Source organism: Scylla paramamosain, chromosome 47, assembly GCF_035594125.1.
Source record: "Scylla paramamosain isolate STU-SP2022 chromosome 47, ASM3559412v1, whole genome shotgun sequence".
Classification (NCBI taxonomy): Eukaryota; Metazoa; Arthropoda; class Malacostraca; order Decapoda; family Portunidae; genus Scylla; species Scylla paramamosain.
Genome location: NC_087197.1, coordinates 3,405,001 through 3,425,000, shown reverse-complemented (window position 1 = coordinate 3,425,000; position 20,000 = coordinate 3,405,001). Strand labels below are relative to the sequence as shown.

The 20,000-nt window shown below is 43.3% G+C and overlaps 2 protein-coding genes across 11 annotated transcripts in view; both read left to right on the top strand.

Moving 5' to 3' along the window:
- LOC135095059 (filamin-A-like) overlaps nt 1-13,683 on the top strand; it is a 125,722-nt gene extending 112,039 nt beyond the window's left edge. For 4 of the 8 annotated variants that reach the window (XM_063995712.1, XM_063995708.1, XM_063995715.1 and 1 more), the window contains 9 exons: nt 3,108-3,301; nt 3,866-4,091; nt 4,381-4,583; nt 4,964-5,088; nt 5,357-5,457; nt 5,826-5,914; nt 6,393-6,530; nt 8,616-8,779; nt 11,055-13,683. In XM_063995712.1, coding sequence (XP_063851782.1) covers nt 3,108-3,301; nt 3,866-4,091; nt 4,381-4,583; nt 4,964-5,088; nt 5,357-5,457; nt 5,826-5,914; nt 6,393-6,491 — 1,037 coding nt within the window. In that variant the 3' untranslated portion in view covers nt 6,492-6,530; nt 8,616-8,779; nt 11,055-13,683. The remainder of the gene's footprint in view (nt 1-3,107; nt 3,302-3,865; nt 4,092-4,380; nt 4,584-4,963; nt 5,089-5,356; nt 5,458-5,825; nt 5,915-6,392; nt 6,531-8,615; nt 8,780-11,054) is intronic. The other 4 variants (XM_063995714.1, XM_063995713.1, XM_063995711.1 and 1 more) reach the window with 3 other exon arrangements.
- Nucleotides 13,684-14,596: 913 nt separating this feature from the next.
- LOC135094855 (uncharacterized) overlaps nt 14,597-20,000 on the top strand; it is a 6,575-nt gene continuing 1,171 nt past the window's right edge. The window contains exons 1-9 of one of the 3 annotated variants that reach the window (XM_063995304.1): nt 14,597-14,717; nt 15,303-15,427; nt 15,956-16,200; nt 16,607-16,731; nt 16,915-16,994; nt 17,591-17,673; nt 18,837-18,914; nt 19,365-19,458; nt 19,919-20,000. The exon at nt 19,919-20,000 is cut by the window's right edge and continues 1,171 nt beyond it. In XM_063995304.1, coding sequence (XP_063851374.1) covers nt 17,662-17,673; nt 18,837-18,914; nt 19,365-19,458; nt 19,919-20,000 — 266 coding nt within the window. In that variant the 5' untranslated portion in view covers nt 14,597-14,717; nt 15,303-15,427; nt 15,956-16,200; ... (1 more) ...; nt 16,915-16,994; nt 17,591-17,661. Of the gene's footprint in view, nt 14,718-15,302; nt 15,428-15,955; nt 16,201-16,606; nt 16,732-16,914; nt 16,995-17,590; nt 17,674-18,836; nt 18,915-19,364; nt 19,459-19,918 lie in introns of those variants that run through there. The other 2 variants (XM_063995302.1, XM_063995303.1) reach the window with 2 other exon arrangements.

Below are 20,000 nucleotides of genomic sequence, written 5' to 3'. Positions count from 1 at the left end.
TGTAAATCTTCTCAGGGGTTGTAAATCGTGGAGTTATGAGCACCAGCAGATGTTTGTGTGTGTTTGAGTGTTTTTGTCAGTCACGGGAGGACACGAGCAGGAATAGTTTGTGTTTCCGGCAGATTCGAATGTTTGATGTGCTGAAGGAGAGAGATGGGACGGGAAGATAGTGGAAGATGCGAAAGGGATTAAAGGGAAATGTTTAGATGGTGTTAAGATTAGAAGGAAAAGATGGGAAGGAAAGGAAAGGAAAGGTGTTAGGATCGAAAGGAAAGGATGGGAAGAAAAAAGTGAAAGAAGAAGATGGGAAGGAAGGATACATAGATAGTGAGGTGTTGAGAATGGAAGGAAGGATGTTTAGATAGGAAAGCAGTGAGAGAGTGAAAGGAAAGGATGAGAAGGAAAGATATGTGGATCGTTATGGGAAGAATTAATGAATGCAAGTAAATGTATTATCCACAGAAATTTAAATGAGACCTTTGAGGCTGCAGAGAGAGAGAGAGAGAGAGAGAGAGAGAGAGAGAGAGAGAGAGAGAGAGAGTTACCAAAAACATAACATTAACATATCACAAAATAATAAATAAAACAAATCCTACATACTTTAACCTACAGGGATGTTCCATTATGCATAAAAACATAGGTAAGATTGAAATAATTATGTTTTCATCCGAGTGGTGGGTGGAGAGAGCATCGCGCAGCGTGAAACGAGCGTGACAGCAATGCTAAGAGGGGCCCGAGGCAGCAGCGGCGCCAAGCAGAACACTAGGTTACGTGAGGGCTAAATTTACCTCTCCAAAAGACACGCATACGGGAATTTCAATGTTAAAAATAAGCTTCAAGGACGCGGTGGGGCGGTGCGGGGCGGGGCCGAACGGGGCGGGGCAGGGAGCGCGCGCCAAACTACAGCGGTACCAACCTTACTGACACACACACACACACACACACACACACACACGACCACGCCAGTGCTTATAACAGGTGATCATGTGCCTGTTTTTACCAGTGTGGGGGGTAATGGGGCCTGAAATATAGCCCCTTAAACTGGTAAACTGGTGGGCGGCGTCTCGAGTCACACACACACACACACACACACAGCATATGTTCGTTTGGTTCGTTTAGTGTCTCGCGCTTGACAGAAACGTTTTATGGTTCGTGAAGCCTCTTGTTTATCGTTCGAAGCATCGCGTTTATTTTGTTATAACCCGACTAAGTGGATGTAATATAAATGGTGCGCCTTTTGTCAAGTGTTATGTGACAGTGACGTGAAAAGATGAGAAGATAATGTGTCTCGTGTGTCTTATGTTGGTGTGAAGGGAGAGATGCAGTGATGTGCTTTTGTTTGTGTTGTGGTGACGGGGGAGCCAAGACGATATAAGTGAGTGTTGATGAAGGAAAATTAAGATGTCATGAATCCTGATGATGGAAAAAATATGATAATAATGAAGGGAGAATTATTAATAGTTTGAAGTTAGCAGTGAAATGTGAAGTAATTGAAAAGAAAGAGGAAAAACTAAAAGAATACAGTAGGCTCTTTTATGTTCTGTCAAAAATTAATAGTTTTCTCACTCGTTTGAATTGTGAAAATAAAGTGAATTGTAACTTAGGGAGGGAAATTCGTTGTGTTTTGAGTGTTTGTATCATTTATTCATTCATTTATTTATTTATTTATTTATTTATTTATTTTATTTTATTTGTATTTTTTTCTTTTTTCTTTTTTTACTTTTTTTTTTTTTGAGTGACATGGTGGTTTGAAAAAAATACAAACCTTATTTATTTTTCCAAGGAAGACTTGCGTATGTTTGTATAAATGAAGATTAAAAAAGGTCAAAATATATATACAGAACTGCAAACTGGTGAAAAGACGATAGATTCTTATTACTAGAGAATAGTGAAGAATGAGAATAAGATGATGACGATAATGTGACCGTGAAAAGAAAGACAGAAAGAGTTGTCACCCACACCCATCCACTCCCAACACCCATCCACCCATCCACCCACTCACAGCCTCACCCTTCCAACCACCCATCCGAACACCCCCACAACCACCCACCCACCCACCCTCACACACCCACATCGACCCACCCACTCACCCTCACCCTCCCAACCACCCATTCTAACTCACCCACCCACCCATCCATCCATCCACCCCCACCCATCCACCCACCCACCACAAAATGGATGAACCCCAATTCAGAACCTTCTGTTCCTACACCGTTGGGGGCGGACCTGTTTCATCACACCCACACCCACACCCACACCCACATCCACCCCCGATGCGACACCCACACCACATACCCACCCCTCCCCAGGCCCCAGTGTCACCCCAGTACCACCCCCAGAGAGTAACCACCCCAGCACATCCCCAGTTAGCCAGACATCCCAACCCCTCTTCTCCCCAGCAGTACCACCCCCCACCCCCACAGCCGACCCAGACCTCCCCCTACCACCCCCTCCCTGCTCATAACACCTTCAAACCGCCACCACCATCACCACCTCAACATCAACAAAAACAACAGCAATTGATGTCTTCCAATGATGCTGATGATGATAGTGATGGTAGGTTTGTGTGTGTGTGTGTGTGTGTGTGTGTGTGTGTGTGTGTGTGTGTGTGTGTGTGTGTGTGTGTGTGTGTGTGTGTTTCATTCCTATTTGTTTTATTTTATGTATTTAATTTATTGAGATATGTGTTTTGTTTTTAAATATTGTGTTGATTTATATTTAGTTGTCATGTAAGGCGATGTAACTCTCTCTCTCTCTCTCTCTCTCTCTCTCTCTCTCTCTCTCTCTCTCTCTCTCTCTCTCTCTCTCTCTCTCTCTCTCTCTCTCTCTCATTCCTTCCTTCCTTACTTAATTTTTCTCATTTTCTTCCTACCTTTCCTTCTTTCTTGCTGTTCATTCTTTCTTTCCCACTTTCCTTCTTTCCTTTTTTTCTTTCTTTCTTTCTTTCTTTCTTTCTTTCTTTCTTTCTTTCTTTCTAACTTCCCTCCCTCCCTCCCTCCCTCCCTCCCTCCCTCCCTCCCTCCTTTCCCTCTCCATGTACACATCAATCACAACACGCCACCACCACCACCACATCTAATCACCACCTCCTTCACCCCCGCCTGCAGGAGAGTACCGCGTGGGCATCAAGTTCAACGACAAGCACATCCCTGACTCTCCCTACAAGGTGTACATTACTCCATCCCTGGGTGAGGCGAGGAAGGTGGAGCTGGCACAGTTACCCGAGCAGGGGTCCATGCCCAACAAGGCCCAGTCCCTCCTCGTGTGCAAGAACGGGGCCAAGGGAACACTGGACTGCAAGGTGAGGGGCTGGGGAGGGAGAGGAGGGGGTGATGGAGGAAGGGTGAGAGAGTAGGGGGTAATAAAGGAAAAAAAAAAAAGATTGAAAGGTTGAATTTTGTTGTGGGAAAGGATTTGTGTGTGTGTGAGAGAGACAGAGAGAAAGAGAGACTTCCTTCTTTCTTTCTTTCTTTCTTTCTTTTTCTTTTTTCTTTCCTTCCTTACCGTTTCTCCTCCTGTTGCATCTTTCCTCACTTTCCTTCCTTCTTTCCTTACCCTTCCTTTTCCTACTTCTTTTCTCACCTTCTGCCCCTTCTTATGCAGTTCACGGCCCTCTCACATCCTTCCCTTACACCTTTTGTACCATAATCACCCTTTTCATCTTTACTCTTCCATCTGTACTTTCCTTCCTCATCCCTCATCCTACTTCTCTCACTTGCCCCTCCTTCTGTAGTTCCTGGTCCCCTCACATCCTTCCCTTACTTATTTCATACCCTAATCATCCCTTTCATTCTCTCACCCTTCTGTACTTTCCTTTCTCACCCCTTGTTGTCCTACCTCTCACCTTTTGCCCCTCCTCCTGCAGTTTGTGGCCCCCTCTGGTGCAGAGGAGGATTGCTTCACTGACTTGCTTGACGGGGACCTGTACAGCGTGAGGTTCGTGCCCAAGGAGATGGGAATCCACTATGTTCATATCAAATTCAATGGCATCCACATCCCCGGCTCCCCATTCAGGCTCAGGATTGGCAAGGACGAGGCTGATCCTGCTGCCGTGTCTGTGTCTGGCAAGGGTCTCGAGTCCTGCGTGTCTGGTGAGTGGCTGGTGGTGAGGTGAGGTTAAGTGATATGTGCTGTGAGGTGAGATTAGGTCTTTGGATTAAGTTAGTTGAATAAGATACCAGAAAAACTCCACTTTATTTTCTTCCTACTTCTCTTAATCGTCACTCATCCTGTCACACCACACAAAAACTCAGTCACCCCAAACCAACCCATTTTCTCCCAATTCACTCACTCCAGCACCTCCCATACCATAGAATCTCACAGTCACTCCACAAGACCCCACAATCATCCCACACTAACCCATTTTCCCCACCACCACAGGACAGAAAACAGACTTCATTGTGGACACTTGCAATGCTGGGGCGGGCACTCTGGCGGTGACCATTGACGGCCCCTCCAAGGTATCCATGGACTGCACAGAGGTGGAGGAGGGTTACAAGGTTCGCTACACTCCCCTGGTCCCCGGTGACTACTACATTGCTGTCAAGTACAATGCCTACCACGTCGTTGGCTCGCCCTGGAAGGTACTGTGTTGTTTGAGGGTCTTTGTGTGTTGGTTAGCTAGACTCCTCTATGATTTGTTGTGTTGTTTGAACTCCTCTGTTATGTGTTGGGTAGACTTATCTGTGTAGGTTTGTTTTGTGTTTGTTTTGTATGTCTGTGCTTGTTAAGTGCTGTCATTTTCATCCTTTGTTTATACTTGTATTCTATTTTGTGCTTATAAAGTGATGTGTGGTTTTAATTTTCATGTTTTTATTTTTATTTTATTTTTTTTCTATTTTTATGCAATTTTGTGCTTGGAAAATGGTGTTTGGCTTTCATTTCCACATTTTTTACTTTTATTCGGCTCTGATTCTAAAGTGGTGTGTGGCTATACTGACACTGCCTCTCACTCCCCTGATAGGTGAAGTGCACAGGCGAGGCCCACGCGGAGAAGGGCACCATCCAGGAGTCATCATCCGTGGTGGTGGAGACCGTGGAGAAGACCAAGTCCGGCGACAAGGGACACCATGGCACCATCATCCCCAAGTAAGTACTGCGCACACCACACTTGTCTTGAGCCTCACTGTGACACACAACACTTCACAACACTGAGAAGCAAAGTTTGGGGTCTTTAATTGCAAGAAAGAAGGGAACAAAGATGAACGTAATGTTTCCCAGAACTGTGAGGGCTTTCTTCATTTCAAAACGTAAAAGATTATTAATAGGGTGTGAAGTGTAGAGTGTGTATTTGTCTGAGCACACTGCTGTCAACGCAAACACGCTGGCCTGTCCCTTAACACTGCCCTGCCCTCAGGTTCCACTCTGATGCCAACAAGGTGACCAGCAAAGGCCTGGGGCTCAAGAAGGCTCACATCAACAGACAGAACAACTTCACTGTCAACGCCTCCGGGGCCGGTAAGTTCTCTCTCTCTCTCTCTCTCTCTCTCTCTCTCTCTCTCTCTCTCTCTCTCTCTCTCTCTCTCTCTCTCTCTCTCTCTCTCTCTCTCTCTCTCTCTCTCTCTCTCTCTCTCTCTCTCTCTCTCTCTCTCTCTCTCTCTCTCTCTCTCTCTCTCTCTCTCTCTCTCTCATGTATCCTTTCTTTATGAGTCTCATCAGTTATTCCTCCACCAATTTGTGTGTGTGTGTGTGTAAATTTTGAGTACACACTCTCATGTACATTTCCATAAGTTATCCCAGGAATGCACACAAGCGATCAATCCCCTCATGTGTTTGTAAGTACCCCTGTACACACACACAACTAACCACTGTCCTCATGTGCGCAGGGAACAACATCCTGTACGTGGGTGTGTACGGCCCCAAGTCGCCCTGTGAGGAGGTGTACATCAAGCACGTCGGCCACAACAACTACCAGGTGAGGCACACACACCAGGACTTAGGTGTACACATTGCCGGGGGACCAGGGTGGGGCGTGTACACAGCTTGGGTGGCTGGGTGGTTTTGGTGTACATGCTGACATAGACTGGTGTGTGTGTGTGTGTGTGTGTGTGTGTGTGAGAGAGAGAGAGAGAGAGAGATAAAGATACTCAGACATGGAAAAAAACTCTGAAAAAGGTTAATATCTTGTTTTGGAAGATTTCTGATTTACTAACTGACAAGCATAAAACAAGAGGAGAACAACAACAAAGATTCACACAGACAAAACAAAGCAAGAAAAAACGAGAACAACAAAAAAAATCTAACCACCACCACCACCACCACCAACAACAACAACAAAAACAAGAAAAAAAACAAGAAAAACCAAGATAATCTATAACCAATTTTTTCCCCATCACCTTTACCCCTTTTCCTTGCGACCTGCCCCCTGACCCTCTCCCAAACCCCATCAACAGGTGAGCTATAAGGTGAAGGAGAGAGGTAACCACATTCTGATGGTGATGTGGGGAGAAGAGCACATCCCCGGGTCCCCATTCAAGCTGGATATGTTCTAGGCGGCCATTGCTACATTTCCTCTCATCGTTTTTATTGTAGTACGTTGCATCACCCACACAACCACCCATACCTTTGCACTCTTCCCCTCACCCTTGGAGTTTCGTGGGGCTTTTTTTACGTCATTTGCCACGTACATGGCTACCCACAGTCTTGCATTTTACCTTAACCCGGTTTTTTGGAGGTTTCAGTGTTCGTTTTTACATGGTTTGCCAGATTGGAAGACACCCACCCTGCCTGAATACATATTGGAGTTCCCGGTGTTTGCCAGATTGGAAGGGATTACATACAGCACCCCACATCAACCTACAGCCTTGCATTCTTATCCTGACCCTGTTTTTCTTTTGAGGTTTCAGTGTTCATTTTCACACGGTTTGCCAGACTGGAAGACACCCACCCTGCCTGAATATTTTTTTTGACATTTGTGTGTACTTTTGACCTTCTCCCGTATTTCCACCAAGCACCAGAGACGAGGAGGTGTGTGGCGGCTGCACGTGGGACAGGCTGAATCCAATCCCTGCTGTGTTTACGATTGTTGCTTTTGGTGGTGTTGAGGTTTGGTGCTTGTGATCCTTCCTGCCTCTTGGTGTTGTGGTGGGTGGCATTTCAAGGTGATTCCTCCCCACTCTAGCTTGGTTCCTCCCCCCTTCTTATCCTGGGTGCTATAATTCCTGTCACTTGTTTAAGCTGTAGGTGACGTGACAGATCCCCTTCTCTTTCTTTTCTTTTATCTCTTTTCTTTGTTTACGTAAGACTAGGTGAGGGTACAGATTAGTGATTATCTTTGCTTTTCTTCTGTATTCATCTGTCTTAAGGAGACGAGCTTAAAAAATATACCTTTTTTTTTTTTTTTTTTTTTTTTTAGAGTCATTAGTGAAGAGATTAGCTTAGGCTCTGTAACCATCCCTAGGTTTTCTGATTGTACATAGTGGCAGAGGAGAGGAAGTGCTGGAATATAGCACTGTTGGGTTAATTAGTGTTCTGCCAGGCCTATATAAATTTCTGATTAGGCTTTTTTTGTGCATATTTTACGCCTAAGCAAAATTTTAATGCACTCAGCAAGTCTTTCCTCTTCCCTTTCTTGTGTATATAGAGGTAATGAATCTTTTCTTAGGCTCGGCAAGTCTTTTCCTAATATTCACCCCCTTTGGTTCAGTTTCTGTCTTGGTCAGTCAGTGCAGATCAAAAATGTTCAGTTTTTCACAGTTTGCACAAGTTCTATAGGCCTAAATGTGTGGGGTGGGTGTACTTCTCTCACATTTCATTACTTTGTTTTTCTTTCCACTTTTATGATTATTTTCTCAGGGTCTGCTATTGCAAGGAAGTGTTTTCAGATGCACCTCCAATCTCCCTCAGTTTCCCATCCATGTCAATTTCTTCAGTGTATTTCTCTCTGCCATGGAAACATTCATATTTACCCACCTATTTCTCACCCCCTTCCCCCTCTTCCTCCTCCCTCCCATCCCCAAGCCAGCTGCCCCATATCCTCCCCTCCCAAGGCCTCTCCCCTCATTCCACTATCCTCCCCAGATTTATGTATTTTTCCATCTCAGATTATCATTAAGCTTGTATCCTAATCTTCCCAGTGGTTACCTCCCCATATTCTCCCCCAGGCTATCGTTCATTGCTTCATCTCCCCAGTGGTATTGTACTTCCCTCCCCACTCCCCCAGGCCACCATCCCCTGGAGTTTACCTGTACCCTTCCCTCCCCAGTGGTATTCTCACCAGGTTTATCTCCCCAGGCCATTGTTCATTGCTTTTTCTCCTCCATGTGTTAATCTCCTTGGCCTCTCCTCCACTGGTTATCTCCTGAGTGATTATCCCCCCCTCTCCTCCCCAGTGGTAATCTCCCCCATATTCTCCCCAGGCTGTCATTGATTGCTTTTCCTCCCCATGTGTTAAACTCCCCAGCATCTCCTCCACAGTGATTACCTCCCTCTCTCCTCCCCAGTGGTAATCTCCCCCATATTCTCCCCAGGCTGTCATTGATTGCTTTTCCTCCCTGTGTTAATCTCCCTGGCCTCTTCACAGTGGTTACCTCCTGAATGGTTACCTCCCCCTCTCCTCCCCAGTGGTAGTCTCCCCTCTTCTCCCTGGCCTACTAAGCTTCTCTCCCCGGGCACAGGTGCACTACAAGGTTCATGAGAGGGGAGATCATGCCCTCATCGTCAAGTGGGGAGAAGACCACATCCCTGGCTCCCCCTTCACTGTCAACGTGTAGTCTCCCCACCACCACCACCACTACCAACACCCCCCCAAGCTCTCCCCCTCCCCCAGCCTGTGTGATAGGTGTGCATGACTCTGCATGGTGTGTGTGTGTGTGTGTGTGTGTGTTTGTGTGAGGTTTTTGTTTTGTTTTGTTTTTCATAATTTTCTTTTTTGTGTGTGTGTGTTTGTGTATGTGTGTGTGCCATATTTTTTTTTTTTATATCTCTCACCTTTCTCTTCTCCCACTACTCTTTCCTGTTTCTCTCCCTCTTCCCCTTTTTCTTCTTTGTCTCCCTCATTTCCTCCTCCTGGTTCTTCAGCTTGTTCTTCCCCTTTGCCTTCCTCAGGGACTGCCACGTGTAGGCCTATTGGCTTCCTGGGCCTTCCTCAGTGTCCTTATCTCTGTTTCATCTTTGCCTTCTTCCTTGCATCGTTGCCTTCCTCTTTGCCACATTTCTTTTTAAGCCCTTTTGTTTTTGTGGAATTTAATATACTAGTTAGTTTGGTTTTCTCACTAATAAATTATCTTGCTTTTTACTTGCATATTTTTAAAGCATGTGTGTGTGTGTGTGTGTGTGTGTGTGTGTGTGTGTGTGTGTGTGTGTGTGTGTCTGTGTGTGTGTGTGTTTGGTACCTCCTTTACTCACCAATCTTGTCCATATTTTTCTGATTCTTCATTGTTCTTTTTCTACTCAAGTTTCCTTCACTGTGTGTACGTGCATGCGTGTTCCCGTAGTCAATGAGTTATTGTGACGTGCAGCCTAACCGACCCCACACTTCTAACGTCACCCCAGTCCCATCACACTCCCTGTCCACTCTCGCCCATCCCACCCACCACCTCCGTCACCCTCGTCTTTGCATGCTTATCACCCTTGTCATCTTGTTACTGTGATCCTTTATTGTCCCAGCAGGAGTAAGTGGACCCCTGTGCTGCTCATCTCCCTCCCTGCACTTGGAATGTAAACAAAGCCTTATTGAAGTGTCATATGAATCTCAGGATGTGATGTCCCATAGGAGATACCAAGATTGTAATGAAGCAGAGGCAGCAGACAACCTTCTAGCTATCATGCTGAAATTTCAGTAAACAATTTTTAGATTATGCAAGAATTGAATTTTTCGTGACACCTAATCTTTGGTGGACATTATAGATGCAAGAAATGAACATTGATAATCCAATATCTGGCTGAATATTGTAGATTATCCAAGATCTGACTATTTTATGACACCTTGTTATAAATTACTTAAAATCTGAGCATTTTTGGAAGTCATAGAAGGCAGATGTTTGGAGCAGATGCAGGGAGGGCAATAGTTGTGTTACCTTGCAACTCACTGTGCTGTGTTTCCCTTACAAGTTTCCCTGTTGACTCCTTCACCCTGAGAGGCCGCCACACCACTCCTGATGTTTGTGTATCGCACCTCCCTACACCCCACACAGGTTTCCCCACTACACCCACACCAGTACCAGGAGACCAGCACCCATTGCCTGCACCTCTTCACCTCAACACCCTCTCCTTTGTTGCCCTGTACCTGTATACCACCTGTGCAAGACCTGTATTCTGAAATGCTCTGCTCTCCCACCACGGCTGTTTTCAAAGGCCACAGAGATGATCAGCCGGGTTCTCAAGACTGTTTCTCTTGCTAAGACTATAGAAATCTTGTTAATCTGTCACTAGAACCATAAAAACACCCTTGAAGACTAATAGAAATACAAAATTTGTGGTGTTTCAGAAGCGTTACAGAATACAGACCCCAACCCGTGTATGACCCATGTATGACCTGTGTATGACCTGTGTATAGCTGTTATCTCACTTTACACGTTCCCTTCCAGTCCAGGTAGAGTTGGTGTTGTTTTGACGATGTGATACCCTTGTGTTTTGAGACCTCATTATGACCCGACTTTGACCCGTTTTATGAAGCATGACCTACCTAAGGGGTGCAGTGTGACCTCCGATGTGACCCTACGTATAGTGTTGACGTACCTGTATTCATAGTGATTTTTCTTGTTTTTTTTTGTGTGTTTTTTTCTCTCCGTCCCTCCTGTGTGTTGTTTGAAGATGGTTCTTCTCACACCTGTATTGTTAATTAAGGTGTTTGTGTGTTTGTGATGCAGAGTATTTGTTTGTGTGGTTTTCATGGTTATATATGTGTGTTTCTCTCTCTCTCTCTCTCTCTCTCTCTCTCTCTCTCTCTCTCTCTCTCTCTCTCTCTCTCTCTCTCTCTCTCTCTCGTCTCTCTCTCTCTCTCTCTCTCTCTCTCTCGCTCTCATCTCTCTCTCTCTCTCTCTCTCTCTCTCTCTCTTACATGATTCTCCCGTTCCTCTGCTCCATGTCTCATTCCCCGTTTTCTACCACCCCAGGTCGGCTACGTGGTGCGGGAGAAGGGGCCAACTACATCCTGATGGTGAAATGGGGCGACGACCACATCCCAGGCTCCCCCTTCCACTGTCGAGGTGTAGAGGGAGCAGAGAAGCAGGACAGAAACAGGGCTAACATTTTTAAGCACTTCATTACATCTTTTAGGGGTGATTCTCAAAGGCTACACAGGCCAGACAGGTTCCCATGGGTGTTTTTTAGATAGAGAAGTGTTTAATTGATCACTAGAGGCATGAAGGTAGGCGAGTCAAGATGCTGAAAGACAGTACATTGTTAATCTATCACTGAAGGCACGGAAGCACCTCTGAAGAACTTGATAACTCCCACTAGGGCCTGCAGTAAGTAGGAGATAAGAGACAGAAATACAAAATAGGGAAGATATGGATAGCAGTGTTTTCAGATGCTTCAGTGTCTCAGTGCAGTGGGGGTTGTTAAGGTTCTCGAGGTTGTTTTCGTGATTCCAGCGATGGGTTCGGCAAAGTTTAGGAGCACTAGTTGAGAAAAACACCCGCGAACACTTGATTGGTCCTCCGTGGCCTTTGAAACGAGTCCTGCTGAGGGAGGGAAGGATCTGAGAACATTTACTTTTTCTGTCGACCATACCAGTTTATCATTGCCACCACCACCACCACCACTACCACTATTACTACTACTACTACTCCTGCTGCTGCTGCTACCACTGCCCCGCCCTGCCCGCCCTCGTCGCCGCCCATATCCTGTCATTTGAGTCACGGCTGGGGGAAAGAAAACGGCACGATGATTGTCAACTGTTTTACTTTTTTGTTTTGAATTGTGCCGCTGTATTTTTTATTAATTTTTTTTTTTTCCACTTTTTATTTATTTAATTTTTCCAGTGTCACGTGTTTTGACCTGTCTTAATTAGTGAAAGTTTAAAAGATGTAACTTTCTGACTTTTTCCTCCTTTTCCACATCTCTGACTAGCCTCGGCCTTAATATTATTATTATTATTATTATTAATATTATTATTATTATTATTATTATTATTATTATTATTATTATTATTATTATTATTATTATTATTGGTTTTTACAGTTTTCCTCTCAGTATACAAGTTAGTGTCTTGTATGAGCACTTCACGCTTGATGGTATAGAATATTTTTTCCTGCTGTATTTTTATTTCGTCATAACTTTTGTATCACGAGAGTTTGGGGTCACATGTTTGCTTATTATCGTGTAAGACCTTATGATTTTTGTCTCTTCCTCCATTTATTATTGTTCATCTTGTCTACTCTTCACTCTACAACTCCAAACTGATGTAGACGATGATTATATGTTACCGCTTCTCCTTCCTCTCTTCCTTTTCCTTCCCTTTGCTGATCCTCTCGGTTTCACGGCAACACGAAGCCGACAGAAGACCCAAAGTTTTTACAAAGACAGACTAGAGAAGAACGTCCTTTTAAGTAAGGTGATCGAGTTGCAGGCTTTCCTAACACCTTCGCCCAAGTCACTCAAGGTGTTAGAAGTCTCTCACACACACAGATACATACACACACTCACACATACAGCCAGAAATGATATTGTAGTTTTTTTTTTTTTTTTTTTATGTTTAGGTCAGTGAAATGTAAAGTAAAGGATTTGGTGTTTGAGAAATAGTGAATTCTGTGAGGTTATTTTACGCTGTTCTAAATACACACACACACACACACGCATGTACAATCCCAGCCAGAAGTAATGTCACGGATCTTCTTCAATTTCTTTAGTCGGGTGAGTGAATAAAGGGTTACATTTGGTGTCCGTGTGAAAGGTAGAGGATTCCTTGAGTTTACTTCCTGCTGTGGTGGTTTGTGGGCACACCGCGCGCCACTCGCTGTGCCACACAGGTAAACACACTTGTCCTGATGATAATGTACCGGTGCTCCTGTTGTTGTTGTTAAGGTGGCTTTGCGCTTTATCACTGATCTGCGTTGACAATTGGGAGGGAAAGTATACATGATTACGCCTTTGTTACTATTATTATTATTATTATTATTATTATTATTATTATTATTATTATTATTATTATTATTATTATTATTATTATTATTATTTTATTGCCTGTTCCTTGTTGAGTCGTTCAAATTATAAAAAGAAAACGTAAATAAAGCTTTTTATCTAAATTATTATGTTAGGTATATACATAACGTACTTAAAAAAACTATATATATATAAATGACAAAAAAAATACTATAAAAAATATTATAATACATATCTCGCTTTTGATTTGCTGCGGGGAAAAGTTGTTATGGGAAGAAGGGGGGGAGGGGGAGTGAAGTCGGGGGGGGGCAGGTAAGTTAGCTGTACCCCCCTAGTTTTATCACCCCCGCCTCCCCCAGGCTACCCAACACACCTTCCCCAACACTCGCTCATATTTTACTTAGGTATACATATTTTGGGAAGCAAGTTTCTGCCACATTACTGTCATTACTGCCGGAGTAGCAAGCGGCGGCGGCCATCTTGCTACTCCTCTCACCCTACAAGTGCCAACCTCCGAGTCCAGGGCGTGACTGGCGCCCCTGTAGCCACTCAACTGTCTGCTTGGTACTCTGATCCAGGGGACTTTTACTGCCCACATTTTTAATATTTTATGATGACAAAATAAACTGCTTAAGTGGGTTTGCTGTCTTTTATTTTGTTGTAGCCTTGTGTGTGTGTGTGTGTGTGTGTGTGTGTGTAATAAAAATAATAGTAAATGATATATTCATAACTGAATGCGGTGCTAGAGTTGAAGATTTACAGTGGAATTATATAAACTGGTTTAAGTTGTCTTGATGATGATGACACCTGTGTGTGTGTGTGTGTGTGTGCCCCAAGGTGAGGCCATGAAGAAAAATTCTTCAATTACTTCAGGATATCGATAAAATCATGTCGCCAATGGAAGCGCAGTGTGGCCTTCAAACCACCCAAGTGTGTACTCTCCCATTCATATGCATTTAAATCGTCCCTCGCGTTGGAAGGGCAGACCTCGACCCCGCACTGGAACCAAGGCGGGTGGCAAAAACTCCATTGTGTGGGAACGCCTCCATTGACTTTTACCGCCGTGGTTTGAACACCGCGACTGAAATACGCGACTGTGAATACGCCTTCAAAAAGAAACAAGAAATTAGATAAAGAAAGATTTGTCAGAGAGAGAGAGAGAGAGAGAGAGAGAGAGAGAGAGAGAGAGAGAATTTATGTGTGTATATATATATATATATATATATATATATATATATAGTATATATATATATATATATATATATATATATATATATATATATATATATATATATATATATATATATATATATATATATCTATATATGATATATTATATATCTGGAAGAAATTCATAACGAAAATGAAAGAAAAATTATAATACCTTGCGAAAAAAAAATATATACATTTTTTTTTAATATCGCCATAAAACAAAACAAGTACTTAGCAGTCATAAATACGGAAAATACGAGTGAAGAAAACTTAAAGTGCTTTAACAGTTTGAAAAAAAATAGTAAAAAATACCACTAGAAAACAAAAAGCAACCAATGCACAACAGTTATACCGAATACGAGAGAAGAAAATATATTGCGCTTGTCTCCCTTCACTTGTCTTGCCCGAGGGTTCAAGTTTTGTTTACATTCCTCTGAGTGGCGCCAAGATCAGACCTGCAGGTGATGTGATGACAATTTTCAACCGTTATTTATGACTTATTATCGTGCTTCATGAGCTATAGGGGTAAGATAAGGGTCCCCGAATGTTAGATTTAAGTGCCTTTGATGCGGTAAAACTCATGATATGGAGGAGAAAAGAAGAAATTAGAGGAAAGTGCGATGTGTAAAAGTCGTGACGGAAGAAGAAAAAAAAGCATTATCTATTTTCACCCTTATTCATGACCTGGTTAGTTTGTGTGGTGATTGGTAGGGATAAAATAAAGTGTCTGGATGTCATATTTAAGTGTCTGTGATGTGTAAAAGTCTTGGTGTAGAAGAAGGAGAAGGATTTATTCACGCAATCTAATATTTAAATATTCGTGATGTTTAAAGTCGTGATATGGAGGAGATAGGAAGAAAAGAAGCCTGTCGGGGTGTGTCAGAGGTTGTCAAGGCTGTCAGGGTGTCTCAGGGCATGTCAGGGATGTATAAGGGGCTGTTAGGGTATGTCAGGCTGTATCAGGGACTATCAGGGTATTTCTTCGCCGACTATGAGACATTATACTACTACTACTACTACTACTGACTAACAATTGTCACCACCAGCAGGCCGGCAGCAAGGGTAGAGCAGCAGCATGGCAGAGTCACGCTTGCCAGTGGGCCAGTCAAGGCAGCTCGCCAACAACACCATCTTTCAACGTGACAATGATGATGGACATGGAGAAGTTATGGTGTGTATGACTCCCACCACCACCACTACTACTACTACTACTACTACTACTACTACTACTACTACTACTACTACTACTACTACTACTACTACTACTACTGCTGCTATTACTACTGTTACTTTTAGTCTTCTTTTCTTAGTTTTCACATTTATTTTATCTTGTGCCTTTCCTTCAATCTCACACAGGAAGTTGAGAAAGGAAATAGATGAATAAACAAATAAATAAAACACCCATTGATCTCCACTATAAAGGAGTTGACAAAGGAGATAATAAAAAAAAAAAGAAGAAAGAAGAAAACATGAATTGACACCACACGAAGGAGATAAATAACTAAAAAACATCACACACACACACACACACACACACACACACACACACACACACACACAGCTTAGTCACCAGCACACATACATCTAATTAATTTAAAAGGCCTAGGCAGCATCATGACCACTTTAATGACATTTTAACGACATGACTCCTGCAACATTAGTGAAATTAGACACACACTCATCGCTCTCCACCTCCCAGGGAACTGATGAAGGAGAAAGAGAAGCTGCAAGGAGAGATAGACTCCACCACAATGGAGATAGATGGATGGCTTCAAATTCTCCACTGCTCCACTGCCCAGGAACTCCACCAGCTCATCGACAACTTCTCCACCGACTCAACCCTCCTGCCTCCCTCCTTCTCTGTGGTGCACCCGTCCCCCACCAGAGACCACCTGGTGAAGTACTACAACACCGTCACCCGCCTTAGTGCTTATCAGATGCTGGGTGAGTGTGTGTTTGTCTGTGTGCGTGTGTTGTGTGTGTGTGTGTGTGTGTGTGTGTGTGTGTGTGTGTGTTATCCTTTTTTTTTTTTTTTCAAGTTTCCGTGTGGTGATGTATGTTTGTATGTGTGTATGTGTGTTTCATTTATTCAATTCATTTGTCTAATCTCCTTTTCTCAGCTTCCCACACGAGATTGAAGGAAAAGGCAGAAGATGAAATTAATGTGGAAAAAAAGCATGTTTATGTTTGATATTTTATTGCATTTGATTCATTTAGTGTTTCATCTTGGTTGTCTATGTATCTGTTCATCATTTATCTATTTATTTCACATGTCCATTTTATGACTGTGTGTATGTTGATAACCATTGTAATTAACCTCCACCACCACCACCACCACCACCACCACCAGACTGTGCCCAGGCCTGCACCACAGCGAAGGGGGAACTGTTTATCAAGTACCCCTGGAGGCCACCCAACAGGCCCAACCACGAGTGTCTTGTGCTGCTCAACCGCCGGAGACGACCTCACCTACAGGTACTGCCTAAGTGGGGGGATGTATGGTGGGCAGGGATTCGTGGGGGGGTTGATGGGGGGGGGCTGGATAGTGGATTTGAATGTGTTAGTAAAGAATATGCATGTTATGGTGTTGTGTGTGCGTGTGTGTGTGTGTGTTAGGTGAGAGGCTAATGTGTGTGTGTGTGTTGGTTTGTGTTGCAGTGTGGTGAGTCACAATCTGCCGCCCTCAGTGCCCCTAGACCGCCTGGAGAGGGAGTACCTGCAGAAGCCACAGGGACCTGGTAAGGAGTGCACACACACACACTCACACACACACACACACACACACACACACACACACACGACACACACACACACACACACACACACACACACACACACACAGTCAGTCAGTTAATTAATTTATATAGTCCATCATTTCATCAGTGTCTTTATCAATCAATCTGTAAGCCAATCAGTCAGTTTAGTGTGATCAGTTAGTCAGTCAGACACACACACACACACACACACACACACACACACACACACACACACACACACACACACACACACACACACACACACACACACACACACACACACACACTACACACACACACACACACACACACACACACACACACACACACAAGTACTCTGCCCACATGAAGACCCACACTCTTCTCTCACCCTTTATATCCCTTCCTCTAAACGTTTACCTTCCTAACTCACCCACACACCACTCTCAGTTAATCTATTCAGTCAGTGAGGGAAATAATCTAGCATTCAGTTCCTTACGTTTCAGTTTTTCCTGTTTCTTTAAGTTTTACTAGCTTATGTGTTTACTGGGTGATGTTCTAATGCTCCTCTCACACTCCTCCCTCCCCGACACCACCAGAGGGCCTGCGCAGGTTCATAGCAGTGGTGGGGCAGTACACAAGACCCCTCTATGTTCGCCTGCAGCAGATCATGTCCGCTGAGGTGAGGCTGTTTTTTTTAATTTATTTATTTATTTATTTATTTATTTTTATTATTTTTTTTTAAGCTTTTTTTTCATTCTTTCTTTGCCTTATTTTTTTTATTTACTTTTTATATATATATTTTTCTTTTAAAGATGTTTTGTTTTCAGTTTGCATTTTTGTGTGTTTTCAAGTTAATTTGTTTCTTTTCCTCTCTCTCTCTCTCTCTCTCTCTCTCTCTCTCTCTCTCTCTCTCTCTCTCTCTCTCTCTCTCTCTCTCTCTCTCTCTCTCTCTCTCTCTCTCTCTCTCTCTCTCTCTCTCTCTCTCTCTCTCTCTCTCTCTCTCTCTCTCTCTCTCTCTCTCTCTCTCTCTCTCTCTCTCTCTCTCTCTCTCTCTCTCTCTCTCTCTCTCTCTCTCTCTCTCTCTCTCTCTCTCTCTCTCTCTCTCTCTCTCTCTCTCTCTCTCTCCTCTTTCATCTTTTAACTCATTCTTGTCCTGTCTCTCTCACTCACCCACTCCCTCTCTCCACTTATCCACTTATTTCCCCTTCCCTTCTTGTGTTTATCTGCTAATATTTTTTTCTTTATTTTATTTCTTTTGTTTCTTGTTTGTTTAGTTGTTAGGTTTGTTTTTATTTATTTATTTTCTCGTTTCTTTATTCCAAAACTTTTACTGTATCTTGTTTTGTGTTGTTCTTTCAGTCATTTGTTTTGTTGTTTCTTTAATTGTTTTTGTTTGTTTGGTTTTATTTGTCTTTTAATTTTCTTTTGTCTCTTTTCTTATGTTTATAGAGATGAGACACTTTACCTGTTTATCTTCTTCATTTTTTTGCATTTCTTTCATCTGTTTCTTGTGTGTTTAGTCATTTTATTTATCTATTTATTTATTTATTTATTTATCTATCTATCTATCCATCTATCTATATTTATTCTCCCATTAATGTATTCTTTTCTCCTTGAGGCTCTAGATATGAGGCTGTTTATCTGTTTATCTTCTTTATTCATTTTTCTCTTTCTTTCATCAATTTATTTCTTACTTTCCTTTTCTCTTTCCTTTTCTTCATTCACTTTACATATTACTGTTACCACTCCCATGCACTAATACCATTGCTACCATTACCTTTACCATTACCACTGCCTCCTTCACTGCTGTTCCCTCATGGTGTCCCCCCGCCACCCCTACAGGACCTGGTGGTGTTGCAGGGGTCCGTCAGGCACAACAAGGGCGCCACAACCCTCAGCTTCATTGTGGACCTAAAACTGGTGAGTGTGTGTGTGTGTGTGTGTGTGTGTGTGTGTGTGTGTTACAGGATTGAATCAAGCTTAATTTGTCATGTTTATCTTTAAAGCTGTGAATCTTCCTTGCGCACACAGCTTGGTCAGTCAGTGCATTCCATCAGCTGATTGCACTGTCAGGAGCACTGTTGTCTGCGGTGAGTCAATAGGGAGCTTGATACAGTAAGATTTAAAAAGAAGTAGCAAGAAATTGGCTGTCAAAGTGGTGGGTGACTGAAATAGCCTCAGTAATCAGGTTGTTAGTGCTGAATCAGTGGGGAGCTTTCAAAGATTACGCAGATATTTGAATGAGGATAGGTGAAAATAGGCAGGCGAGTTTTACACAGGGACTGCCACGTGTAGGCCTGATGGCTTCCTGCAGTGACCCTGGTGTTCCTGTGCCCTCATATCCTCACGCTGCCTTCCTCCTGCACACAGAAGGAGCACCCATCACTGACGGCTGAGTTTGTGCTGCAGTTTGATCCCCTGGACATCTTTCCTCACACAGTCACTGCCGCACCACTCGCCCTCAGTAAGTCTCACACACACACACTCACACACACACATTACAGTACATAGACTAATGAAAGGACCGGAAAGTTAGATAGAAACAATACTGTGCTGTGGAGTTACAAGGGACACTACAGGACAGGGAAAGAAGCTGAAAAAGGAAACTTGTTGAAGAGATATCAAGAATAGTTTGCCACAAGGAAATTGTCCAAACGGGGATGTGGTGCAGGCAGGAACTGTTCATTACTTCAAGGCCAAGTTGGATGACAGTAGATGCTGACACACACCCACCAAACCACCCACCCACACCCACACCCTGTTAGCCGCTGATGGAGAGGGACAGTCTCATGAAGTGTTAGTGGCAAGCCAATAGAGAGCTTTTAAAAACGATAATATGAAGCTCTAAACATTTGACACATAAAGAAATTATCTCAAATATATCCAAACCAAATAAGCTATCCACACCTCTCCCTCTCTCTAAGGTGGACAGGAGCAGATACCCCCTAGGCTGCAGGAGGCCCTAGATGAAGCAGCAAAGAGAATGAAGACAACTACCTTCCCTCA